At 44.0% G+C, this 12,786-nt stretch overlaps 1 protein-coding gene across 1 annotated transcript in view; it reads left to right on the forward strand.

Annotated features, from left to right (window-relative positions):
• The first annotated feature begins 6,854 nt into the window (after positions 1-6,854).
• Positions 6,855-12,786, forward strand: part of STX12 (syntaxin 12) — a 50,945-nt gene continuing 45,013 nt past the window's right edge. Inside the window, exon 1 of the mRNA XM_002750499.7 lies at positions 6,855-7,073. Within this exon, the coding sequence (XP_002750545.3) occupies positions 6,956-7,073 (118 nt within the window). The 5' untranslated portion in view covers positions 6,855-6,955. The remainder of the gene's footprint in view (positions 7,074-12,786) is intronic.

Below are 12,786 nucleotides of genomic sequence, written 5' to 3' on the forward strand. Positions count from 1 at the left end.
CCCAGTACTTTGGGAAACCAAGGTGGATGGATCAGCTGAGGTCATGGTGAAACCCCATCTCTACTAAAAACACAAAATGAGCCAGGCCAGGAGTGGTGGTGGGTGCCTATAGTCCCAGCTACTTGAGAGGCTGAGGCAGGAGAATTGCTTGAGCCTGAGAGGCGGAGGTTGCAGTGAGCCAAGATTGCACCATTGCACTCCAGCCTGGGCAACAAGAGTGAAATTCCATCTCAAAAAAAAAAAGAGAGAGAATGTCATATAAATGAAATCATATAGGATATGGCCTTTTGTGTCTGATTTTTTTTCACTTAGCATCTGTGTTTGAGATTTATTCGTGTTGTATGTCTCAGTAATTTATTCCATGTCCCAGTAGTTTCTTTTTATAGGTGAATAGTTTTTCACTGTATGGATGTACCACAATTCATCTCTTCAGCAGTTGATGGACACTTGAGATGTTTCCGGTTTTTGGTTATTATAAATAAAGCTGCCTTAAACATTTGCATACAGGTCTTTTAATAGAAATGTGTAGCAGTGGAGCTGCTGGATTGCTGGGTTGTATAGTAAATTTATTCTTAACTGTATAAGAGACTATAGAACTATTTTCCAAAGTGACTGTACCATTTTGCATCCCCACCAGCAATATATGATGAGTGTTAATTTTAATACAGTACTATTTGCAACCTAAGTCAATCTCCCCATTAACTCCTCCCTACCAGTCCCTTGGAAGCTCATCATACTGATAGTGATAGTGATACTTTATGATCTCGCCTCACTGCAACCTCTGCCTCCCAGGTGCAAGCTATCCTCCCACCTCAACCTCACAAGTAGCTGGCACTACAGACATGCACCACCATGCCCAGCTAATTTTTGTAGAGACAGGGTTTCCCATGTTGTCCAGGGTGGGCTGAATCTCCTGAGCTCAGGTGATCCATCCTTTTGGCCTCCGAAAGTGCTGTGATTACAGGCATGAGCCACTGCACCTGGCCCTATTCTGACTTTTAATAACACAGATAGATATAATTTGGCTAGTTTTTAACCTAAAGACGAAATGATACAGATTGTACTCATTTTATGTCTGGCTGCTTCTCCTTTTTTTTTTTTTTTTTTTTTAAGAGGCAGAGTCTCTTGCTCTGTCACCCAGGCTGGAGTGCAGCAGTGCAATCATAGCTCACTGCAGCCTTGATCTTCTGGCCTCAAGGATCCTCCCACCTTGATCTCTCAAGTAGCTAGGGCTACAGGCATGCGCCACCATACCTGATTAATGTGCATCTGGCTTCTTTAGCTATGCTTTGTTGGGAAGAGGTCACCTATGTTGTTCACACAGCAGTAGGCCATTTATTTTTGTGCTCTATAATACCACAGTTTATCCAACCCTCTATTGATGGATATTTGGGGTGTTTCCAGTTTGGAACTAGTGAAAATAAATATTGCTATCAACTTTATAATACCACCAAATTTGAAATGATGCAAGCACCCATCAATAAGAGAATGGATAATCAAACTGTAAGTAGTGGCCGGGTGCAATAGCTCACACCTGTCATCCCAGCACTTTGGGAGGCTGAGGCAGGTGGATCACGAAGTCAGGAATTCAAGACCAGCCTGGCCAAAATGGTGAAACCCCATCTCTACTAAAAATACAAAAATTAGCCAGGCACGGTGGCGGGTGCCTGTAATCCCAGCTACTCAGGAAGCTGAGGCAGGAGAATCACTTGAACCCAGAAGGCGGAGATTGCAGTAAGCCGAGATCATGCCACTGCGCTCTAGCTTGGGCGACAGAGCAAGACTCCATCTCAAACAACAACAACAAATCTAATTATATTCATATGAGGAAACTAATAAGTAATAAAAAAGACCAAACTACTGATGCAGGCAACATCATGGATAAAGCTCAAAAACACTGTGTTAATTGAAAAAAGCCAAGCACTAAAGAATATATAAAATATGAAGTCCAAGAGTAGACAAAGCTAATCTGCAGTGATGAAAATCAAAAAGTAAAGACAAGGTATGGTGGCTCACGCCTGTAATCCCAGCACTTTGAGAGGCTCAGGCAGGGGGATCATTCTAGACCAGCCTGACCAACGTGGTGAAACCCCATCTCTACTAAAAATACAAAAAAATCAGCCAGGCATGATGGCGTATGCTTGTAGTCCCAGTTACTCGGGAGGCTGAGGCAGAAGAATCATTTGAACCCAGGAGGTGGAAATTGCAGTGATCCGAGATTGCACCACTACACTGCACTCTAGCCTGGGTGACAGAGTGAGACTCCGTCTCAAAAAAAAAAAATCAGAAAGTAATTTCCAGTGATGAAGGAAATGAATTAGAAAGGAGCATAAGTCAAGGAAACTTTCTGGGGTGATGATGAAAATGTTCTATCTCTTGGTTAGGGTGTGGAAGTAATACGGGTGTGTACAAGTGTCAAAATCCATTGAGCTGAATGCTTAATATCTGTGCATTCTATTGAATATCAATTATAACTCAGTAAAAATTAAATGTAAGGGCTGAGTGTGGTAGCTCACTTCTGTAACCCCAGCACTCTGGGAGGCTGAGGTGGGTGAATCACTTGAAAGCAGAAGTTTGAGACCAGCCTGGGCAACACAGCAAGACCCTATCTCTACATAAAATACAAAAATTAGCCAGGTGTAGTACACATGCCTGTTGTCCCAGGTACTTGGAGACCTGAGGTAGGAGGATGGCTTGAGCCAGGGAGATTGAGGCCACAGTGAGTCAAGATCACGCCACTGCACTCCAGCCTGTCTCAAAAACAAAAAAGTAAATAATTAAGTATAGAAAAATGCTGCTTAGACCTAAAAATGCTCCTATGAACTATACCTGGTTTTTAGAACACATATAGTTGGGTATATAGTTACAAATAGAATTGCTGGGTCATAAGGTGCATGTGAATCCTGGCTCTGTCACTTAACAGCTGTATGACATTAGGCAAGTACCCAGAATCTCCAGTTTCTTTCCTTTTTTTTTTTCAGACAGTCTTGCTCTTGTCACCCAGGCTGGAGTGCAATGGCACGATCTCGGCTCACTGCAACCTCTGCCTCCTGGGTTCAAGCGATTCTCCTGCCTCAGCCTCCCGAGTAGCTGGGATTACAGGCACCCACCACCATGCCCTGCTAATTTTTGTATTTTTAGTAGAGATGGGGTTTCAGCATGTTGGGCAGTCTGGTCTCAACCTCCTGACCTCGTGATCTGCCCACCTCAGCCTCCCAAAGTACTGGGATTACAGGCGTGAGCCAACGCGCCCAGTCAGAATTTCCAGTTTCTTTATCCATATTAACCAAGGAGTTAATATCACCTTGATGGGTGTAAACACATGAAGACTACTTTCATTAACAAAAGTATGTAGTGCTGAGAGACATTTTCTCTAAAGTCACAGATTTTTAGAAAATTTGCTGTTCGAATTATCAGTTAAGAATGGAATATATCACTCTTACCTGGAGGATCAGTTACTTTGACACAGAAGAGCAGCCTCAATTTCTAACCCAGGTGCAGAGCTTCAGATAAGGGATTTCCAGGCACAACATTCTACATTTATCTTGGCATCATGGTTTCCTAGGAAACAGATCCCGAGTCCTCTTGTTAGCTGGGGCCTGATGATAATCCGTTTACACATAGCCTGGTGTGTTTTGGGGCTATCAAAACACTGCTTCTTTAAAATTTTATCTACATTTCTTTCCCCCAAATCCTAGAATAACTAATTACCTGCCTGTGTTTTGTGACATGCTCCATGATTCCTTTGGTGTTCAGTTTCCCTTGTAGCAGCAAGTTAATAAACTTAACTTTGTCAGACTACAGGTAGTCTTTATCAGATGTGCTTTATTTTGGAGATTACTGATAATGTAGACAAAATGTGTTCACACTGCCTGGCACCTAATAGGCATTTAGGAAATGATAAGATTATTATTTTTAAATTATTCATGTGTTAATTTAATGTTTGTTTGTTTGACATCCAGTATTTGCAAGGCACAGATTTACTGCTATGAGAGATGCTCACTGCAACCTTCACCTCCCAGGATTAAGCTACACTCCTGTCTCAGCCTCCCAAGTAGCTGGGACTAAAGGCCTGGGCCACTGTCCCTGGCTAATTTTTGTATTTTTGGAAAAGACAGTGTTTCAACATTTTACCCAGACTGGTCTTGAACTCCTGAGCTCAAGCGATCACCCCGCCTCAGCCTCCCAAAGTGCTGGGATTCCAGGTGTGAGCCACTGCACCCAGCTTAAAAACCACTTTTATTTTGTATGGAGAAAGAAAATACTATTTTTAATTCCTAAAAGAAAAATACCTTTAATGAACTTCACTTTAGTGTCAAATGTAAATCAAAAATTTCTCAGGACTATTGTATAGGGAAAAAAGTGTAATTTTCATGATTTGCTATAAGATTTTATATAAAACTATGGATTCTGAAAAAGGGTAAGGTTTTATAATAATAACCAAAACAGGCCAGGCTTGGTGTCTCATGCCTGTAATCCCAGCACTTTGGGAGGCCGAGGCAGGCAGATCACCTGAGGTCAGGTGTTCGAGACCAGCCTGACCAACATGGTGAAACCCTGTCTCTACTAAAAATACAAAAATTAGCCAGGCTGTAGTGGTGTATGCCTGTAATCTCAGCTACTCCGGAGGCTGAGGCGGGAGAATTGCTTGAACCTGGAAGGTGGAGGTGAGCCAGGATTGCGCCATTGTACTCTAGCCTGGGCAAGAGAGCAAGACTCCATCTCAAAAAACAACAACAACAAAAATTCTTTATAAAGAGAAAAAAAAATGCTCTCATAAATTCTCCAACGAAAAATAGAGATAGGCGGCCGGGCGCGGTGGCTCACGCCTGTAATCCCAGCACTTTGGGAGGCCGAGGCGGGTGGATCACGAGGTCAAGAGATCGAGACCATCCTGGTCAACATGGTGAAACCCCGTCTCTACTAAAAATACAAAAAATTAGCTGCGCACGGGGACACGTGCCGGTAATCCCAGCCTCTCAGGAGGCTGAGGCAGGAGAATTGCCTGAACCCAGGAGGCGGAGGTTGCGGTGAGCCGAGATCGCACCATTGCACTCCAGCCTGGGTAACAAGAGCGAAACTCCGTCTCAAAAAAAAAAAAAGAAAGAAAAGAAAAATAGCCACGCTTAAAAAATCCTAAGGCTGGTGGGCAGATCCCTTGAGCCCAGGAGTTCGAGACCAGCCTGGTCAACATGGCCAAACCCCATCACTACAAAAAATATATAAAAATTAGCCGGGCATAGTGGCACATGCCTGTAATCCCAGCTACTCCAAGGCTGAGGTGGGAAAATCGCTTGAGCCCAGAAGAGGGAGGTTACAGTGAGCCGAGATCGTGCCACTGCACTCCAGCCTGTGTGACAGAGCGAGACCCTGTCTCAAAAAAATTAAATTAAATTAAAAAGAAAATAAAGAAAAAACCCTAAGGCTGAATACAGGCTCATTCACTTGGGGTCTCCTTTCACCCAGGCAAGCAGCTTTCTGTCTCTGCATTTTCCCAAGACTCCAAAGCAGGCTGGGGTGGGGTAGGGTGTAGAACACAGGAAACGCAGCCAGTTCTCCTTCACTTCTCACCATCTTGATCTCCTGCCAAACCAAAATCCTATGTCTTTACTTTTAACATACGCTTACAAAAATGCAGCCTTCTGTGGGAACATTGAGATCGTGCATTCCAAATTACTTAAGGGGATGATTTTTAAATTTAAAGAGTCTAGTTCTCCAAGAAATTCCGGTTTGGGATAGAGAGGAATCTGGGAGAGATTTAGAAGAGAATGAATTTTTTTTTTTTTTTTTTTTTTGAGACGGAGTTTCGCTCGTTACCCAGGCTGGAGTGCAATGGTGCGATCTCGGCTCACCGCAACCTCCGCCTCCTGGGTTCAAGCAATTCTCCTGCCTCAACCTCCTGGGTAGCTGGGATTACAGGCACGCGCCACCATGCCCAGCTAAATTTTTGTATTTTTAGTAGAGACGGGTTTCACCATGTTGACCAGGATGGTCTCGATCTCTTGACTTCGTGATCCACCCGCCTCGGCCTCCCAAAGTGCTGTGATTACAGGCGTGAGCCACCGCGCCCGGCCGAGAATGAATTTTAGAAAAGTAGCGAGATCAGGATAGTCAGTTTAGCGTTTGGATTTTGCAGTCAAACTTCAGCAAAGTGAATTAACCTCTCTGGTCTTAATTTTCTCAGTGGAAATAGGGAAAATAATAATGCTTACTTTGATGAGTTACTTTACTTCAACATTTAAAAAACCGACTCTCTGTTAGCTAGTCTAATGATAAAAGTATAGATAGAGCATCGTCCCTTGCTGTGAAAGATCTTATGAACAAGTGAATTGCGGTGAGGAGTCACACATAGTATGTGCTCAATAAACATTATTACTTTATTGTTTAGATTAGAAGAGAGGGGGAGGGAGAATTGAAAGCGGTTTGGAAACCGCAACTACTACCAAAGCCCTGGGGAATGGAAGTAGAGAGGAATTTCGGGTTATGATTTGACTTCGGGTCTGAGTTTCAACGTTGAATTCTCCCATATTTGAGCCTGAATTCTCAGAAGAGAATAGGATGTAAGGGCTGAGATCATCTGGTACAGTTTAATGTAAATCGAATATTCTTGCCTCTCGTCACTATGCCCTGGCGAGAAGCACCACCTCCACCCAAGCGCATCCAATCTCAGCCCCAACTAGGTGACATCATCGCCCCGCCCTGTATCGCTAGGCCTCGGGGAGTCGTCTTGTCTCTAAGCTACAGTCCCCGCCCCAGTCCCAGCGGCGCCTGCGCACTATGGAGCAGGGTGGGGATGACGCGTGCGCGCTGCGTGAGGGTGGGGCTAGTGCGCACGCAGCCTCAGCTCCTACCCCGCCCTTGCTCTTCCCGGTTTCTCCGTCAGCCTGCGGCTCCCGGCTGGCGGCTGCTTCCGATAGGAGAGCGGTGTAGGGCGAGCAGGTCTCAGCTCCTCGTCATGTCATACGGTCCCTTAGACATGTACCGGAACCCGGGGCCCTCAGGGCCCCAGCTCCGGGACTTCAGCAGCATCATCCAGACGTGCAGCGGCAACATCCAGCGGATCAGCCAAGCCAGTGAGCCGGGGCACCGAGCTGGGGGGCGGGAGCTGTCCCGGGGACAGGCCTGGGTTAGGCTGCCGGGACGTGGAACCCGGCTGGGGCTACGGCCGAGGCCACATCTGGGGCTGTCTCGGGTTGTTCACTCTGGGAGCGGTGGGCTGCCATCCCTTAGTCTGTCAGGCCCGTGCTGCCCTAGGGTCCCCCGCCCCAGCTGAAGCTCGAGTTTCTTTTCTGGAGTTCTGCCCCCACGGTACTGGGGCCAAAACAGTCGACTTGGCAGCCCGAGGGTAGGAAGGGGCATGTGTGTCACCTCGAGAGCTGTGAGTGCGTTGACTTGGCGCAGTGGTCAGCCGAGTTTCTCCTGTCATCCACCTTCCTCCCTATCCACCTCGCTTTCCTCTTAGGCCAGTTTGGATGGGGTTGTTTACTGATTTAGGCTTCAGGTTTACATTCCGCTCAGCCCCTGGCTCCTCTGAAATCAGCAGCTTTCAATTAAGGGAAGTGGAGAGTGCATGTGTTTGGGTGACTTCATACACAGTTCTTCCTGTAATGAATTCGGAAATCAGACACAATGACTCGTATTTGAGAGGTGGGATGACTTCTGTTTTAATAAAGAGAATTCACCAACAACATTTCAATTTACATTATTTTGTCTTTTTGTAACAAAAAATTGGGGTATATTTTTGATTTCAGACAGATGAGGTTTTTGTTTTCCTTTTATACTTAGCTGCTCTTGAATAAATCTGGTACACAGGGAAGCTCAGAGCCACAACCACATAGCAAGTAAGGCATGGTGGAGTTGTTGGTGGAATTCAGAATGGTATTGTTTGTCTTAAAAGTCCCTCCTCCCCATTAGGGTCTGAGTGAAACTGTAGCTGAATGAGCCAAATACAGGGTGTTTCTTGTGCTTGAAATTCATCTTAGAGCTTTATAAACAGGAGATCAACAGCAGCTTTACTTGGAAAGAATGGTGATCATTCTCCTTGTTGTTTATTATTGTGTTTTGTGAGCTTGGTGTACTCTGATAATAGGTAGAACTAGTTAGTCCTGAATTATAATTATATTCTATATTTTAAAGAATATCACTTTGCTTTAGTTTTTTAATTTTTTAAAAAAATTTCTTTTTTGTAGAGATGAAGTCTCGCTATGTTGCCCAGGCTGGTCTCAAACCCCTGGGCACAAGCAGTTCTCCCACCTCAGCCTCCCAAAGTGCTGGGTTTACAGGCATCAGCCACAGTGCCCAGCCTAATTTTTTTTAATTTTTGAAAGTTTTAAAAAATTAAATATTTTTAAATTAGTTTTTTGAGACAAAGTCTAGCTCTGTCATCCAGGCAGAGTGCAGTGATCTGAGAGAAGTGGTACGATCCTAGCTCACTATAACCTTGAATTTCTGATCAGCTTCCTAAGTACTGAGGACTACAGGGATGCACTATCATGCCAGGCTAATTTTTAAATTTTTTGTAGGGATGGGGTCTCACTATGTGGCCCATACTCACTTTGCTTTTATAGTTAAATGTATATTATAGAATTTAAGAAGTAGAAAGTTTCTGATCAGAAGGGATTGAGACTGGGAGATTTGGAAGAAAGGAAGACAATGTGGCCTGTTAAAATCTAGAAGTAAAAAAAAGTTAATATGACCACTGGTTAGAAAGTACAGTACTTTTTGTTTCAGTTTCCGTTTGTGAAGGAACTGTAATACAGGTTAGATCAGAAAATTCTAGTTCAGGACTGAAATTTTCTTGTCGAAGCTAAGTCTAATTTTAATATCTGTGAAATATTCATTCAACATGTATCCATCTATCCACTTTATATATATATGTACACATACATATATATTTTAACCAGAATACTCCCAAAGGTAGCTCCAACATACAGTTTAAATTTAAATTTTTATTTTGAGACAGGGTCTTACTCTGTTACCCAGGCTGAAGTGCAGTGGCATGATCTCAGCTCACTGCAGCTTCAACTTCCCTGGCTCAAGCAATCCTCCTGCTTTAGCCCTACAGGTAGCTGGGACTACAGGTGTGCACCATCATGCCTGGCTAATTTTTATATTTTTTGTAGAGATAGGTGGCTGGGTGCGGTGGCTCAGTGGCTGGGCGTGGTGGCTCATGTCTGTAATCCCAGCACTTTGGGAGGCCGAGGCGGGTAGATTACAAGATCTACCCTGTAATCTAGCGAGACCATCCTGGCCAACATGGTGAAACCCCGTCTCTACAAAATAAAAATGAAAAAAAGAGATGGGGTTTGGCCATGTTGCCCAAGCTGGTCTTGAACTCCTGGGCTTAAGTGATCCACCCAATAGGCTAGGATTACAGGTGTGAACCACTCTGCCTGGCCTTCAACCTTCATTTATTTGAGTATGTAGTAAGTATTGGAACTGGCATGGATCTTTCAACGGGGAACCTGTGGAGTACATAACCAAAATATAAAGTTGAAAGGGACTGGTGCTATAGAGGAGATATAAATAACATGCAGGTATTCTGGGGAGAGAGATTTCTTTTTTTTTTTTCTTAGACAGAGTCTTGCTGTGTTGCCCAGGCTGGAGTGCAGTGGTGCTATCTAAGCTCATTAAACCTCTGCCTCCCAGATTCAAGTGATTCTCCTGCCTCGGCCTCCTGAGTAGCTGGGATTATAGGCGCACGCCACCACACCTGGCTATTTTTTTTTTTTTTTTTTTTGTAGTTTTAGTAGAGATGGGGTTTCACCATATTGGTTAGGCTGGTCTTGAATGCCTGACCTCGTGATCCACCCACCTCAGCCTCTCAAAGTGCTGGGATTACAGGTGTGAGCCACTGTGCCCGGCTGAGATCATTTTTAATTGAGAAGGCATTGTGGCATTTGAGTTATGTCTGGAAAGAGGATAGAAAGATTTGGACCTTTGAAGGTAAAGAGAAGAAGAAAATTCCAGGAGATAATAAAATGAATATGCATCATAGTGGGAAAGCATAGGATATATCTAGAAGAGTAATTTAATTTGGCCAGAGTGGTAGATTCCAGAAAGTAGTGGGAAGAAAAAGAATTGAAAGGTAAACTGGAGCGCAAACATGAAGGATGTTAAATGCTAAGCTAAGGAGCTTGGATTTAATTATTTAGGAAAGTGTGAATTGAATTCAAGGGGAGAGAGACTGGAATCAGAGATACCAGTTAGGGCTGTGAAAATGAAAGGAAAGGACAGGATAGGTTTCCTTGGTGATAGAATTGGTAAGATTTAGCTATTGATTGGGCATTGGGCCCAAGGGGATCATTGAATTCAACTGTGAGTAATATTAATAGCTAACATTTGAGTACATACTGTGTGCCAGGCAGTATGAAAAATGCTTCATATGCATTATTTTATAACAACTCTTAAGCACCAGCATCATTTGCATGTTATGTGTTAGGAAACAAACTGAGAAAGATTAAATAGTTGCCCTGCTAACAAATGACAGTATATGAATTTGGAACTGGGTCTGTCTTTTATGACCAGCAATTTGTCTTTTTATAATTTTTGATTATTATTACAGTTCTGAGCTGTGCTCAGTGGCTGACACCTGTAATCCCAGTACTTTAGGAAGCTGAGGAGAGATTACTTGAAGCCGGGAGTTTGAGACCAGCCTGGACAACATAGCAAGACCCCATCTCTACAAAAAAATTTAAAGATTAGGCCGGCCATAGTGGCTAACGCCTGTAATCCAAGCACTTTGGAGGTCAAGGCGGGTGGATCACCTGTGGTCGGGAGTTCAAGACCAGCCTGACCAACATGGTGAAACCCCATCTTAAAAAAAAAAAGAAAAAAGAAAAAAAATTTGAAGATTAACCAGACATGGTAGCATGTGCCTGTAGTCCCAGTTACTCAGGAGGCTGAGGCTGGAGAATCTCTTGAGTCTAGGAGTTGGAGGCTGCAGTGAGCTGTGATTATGCCACTGTACTCCAGCCTGAGTGCCAGAGCAATACTTTGTCTCTAAATAAATAAATTAAAAATAAATAAATAAGTAACAGTGCTATAGCAGTTAACATTTCAGGTTTACAAATATGCAAATAAATTGTTGTTGTTGTTGTTTTTTTTTTTGAGACGGAGTTTCACTCTTGTTACCCAGGCTGGAGCGCAATGGCGCGATCTCAGCTCACCGCAACCTCCGCCTCCTGGGATCAGGCAATTCTCCTGCCTCAGCCTCCTGAGTAGCTGGGATTACAGGCACGCGCCACTGTGCCCAGCTAAGTTTTTGTATTTTTAGTAGAGACGGGGTTTCACCATGTTGACCGGGATGGTCTCGATCTCTTAACCTCGTGATCCACCCGCCTCGGCCTCCCAAAGTGCTGGGATTACAGGAGTGAGCCATCGTGCCTGGCCAACTTGTTTTTTTACTCTCCAGAGGACACTCTGTAGGGGAAATACCTGAAGCCATGGTGCTTTCTCTTCTTGTGGTGTGTTCATCTCCTCTGCCAGATTTTTAGCTCCTTTGAGGCAAGGGACATGACTTACTCATCTTTATATTTCCAGTACTTATCTCAGTCCCAAACATGAAAGATCCGTTGACCCACTATGCAACAAATATTCTTGGAGCACCTGCTATGTGCTGGGGTAAAGCAGTGAATAAGAGATAAAATCCCTTTCCTGCCTGTGTGTGTATGTGTGTCTCTGTGTGTGTCTTTGTGTGTGAACACACATATGTACATACACATAAAAATAATGTCAAGTAATAATAAATGCTCTGAAGAAAAAGCAGGCAAAGTGGATAGAGAATGAGGCAAGAGGGAGGGTGAGTGTTTCAGTTGATCAAGGAAGGCCTCTCGGAGGAGGTGACATTTGAGTGAGTAGACGTGAATAAAGTGAGTGAGAGAGCTGTGTGAGTAGCTGGGGAAGGCATTCTAGGTAGAGGGCAAGAGCAAGGACTTTGTGTTCAAAGAAAAGCAAGAAGGAGGCTCATGTAGCTGGAGTACAGTTAGAAAAGGGAGGCAGAATAGGAAAAGAGGCCAGAGATGTAACCAGGGATTACATCACATAGGATCTTGATGCATAATACATTGTATCCAATTGATTTGAATGAATGAGGCATTTCTACCGTTTTGGAACTCTTCCTGACTCTTTCCCCTTGTACTGTGTGGTACCTACCATATCCTATGACCCTAAGCAGTGTGAGTTGAAATTTTTCCCTTGGAATTGTTTGGTGAGAAATGGAGAATTTGAAATCAATGGGATGATGTTGCATCTACTCAGTTATCGAGCTAGTGCCTGTCCCCAAACGTCTCCAAGAAGCCCTCAGTTACCAAGCTAGTGCCTATCCCCAAACGTCTCCAAGAAGCCAGCACACCCAAATATACCCTTAGAATGTAAGCTCACAGACATATATATATGTACCCACACGCCCATACAGCCCTGCAAGGAATTGTACCCATTAGAAGTTTGAGAGAATAGTTACTCTTTTTCTAAACTGTTCAACTACAGATTTGCAGTTGGAATTGCTGGGCACATCAGCCTGAGATACAGCAGCTCACTGTGTGGGTTGTTACAGGTACAGCTGAGGCTGACTGCCTGGTACAAGTGGTGGTTGTCAGTATATGCTGGGTACAGAGGAAAAATATTTGACTTACTGTGGAACAAAGCATCTGGGCAAGTAATGCTGAGGCAGATATAGCTAAAAACCTATTGGCCTCAAAGTTAACTCTGAAGGGATTAAGAAAAGCATTTCTGGCTGAGTGCGGTGGCTAACGCCTGTAATCCCAGTACGTTGGGAGGCCAAGGCGG

Source organism: Callithrix jacchus, chromosome 7 (genome assembly GCF_049354715.1).
Source record: "Callithrix jacchus isolate 240 chromosome 7, calJac240_pri, whole genome shotgun sequence".
In the NCBI taxonomy this organism is placed as follows: Eukaryota; Metazoa; Chordata; class Mammalia; order Primates; family Cebidae; genus Callithrix; species Callithrix jacchus.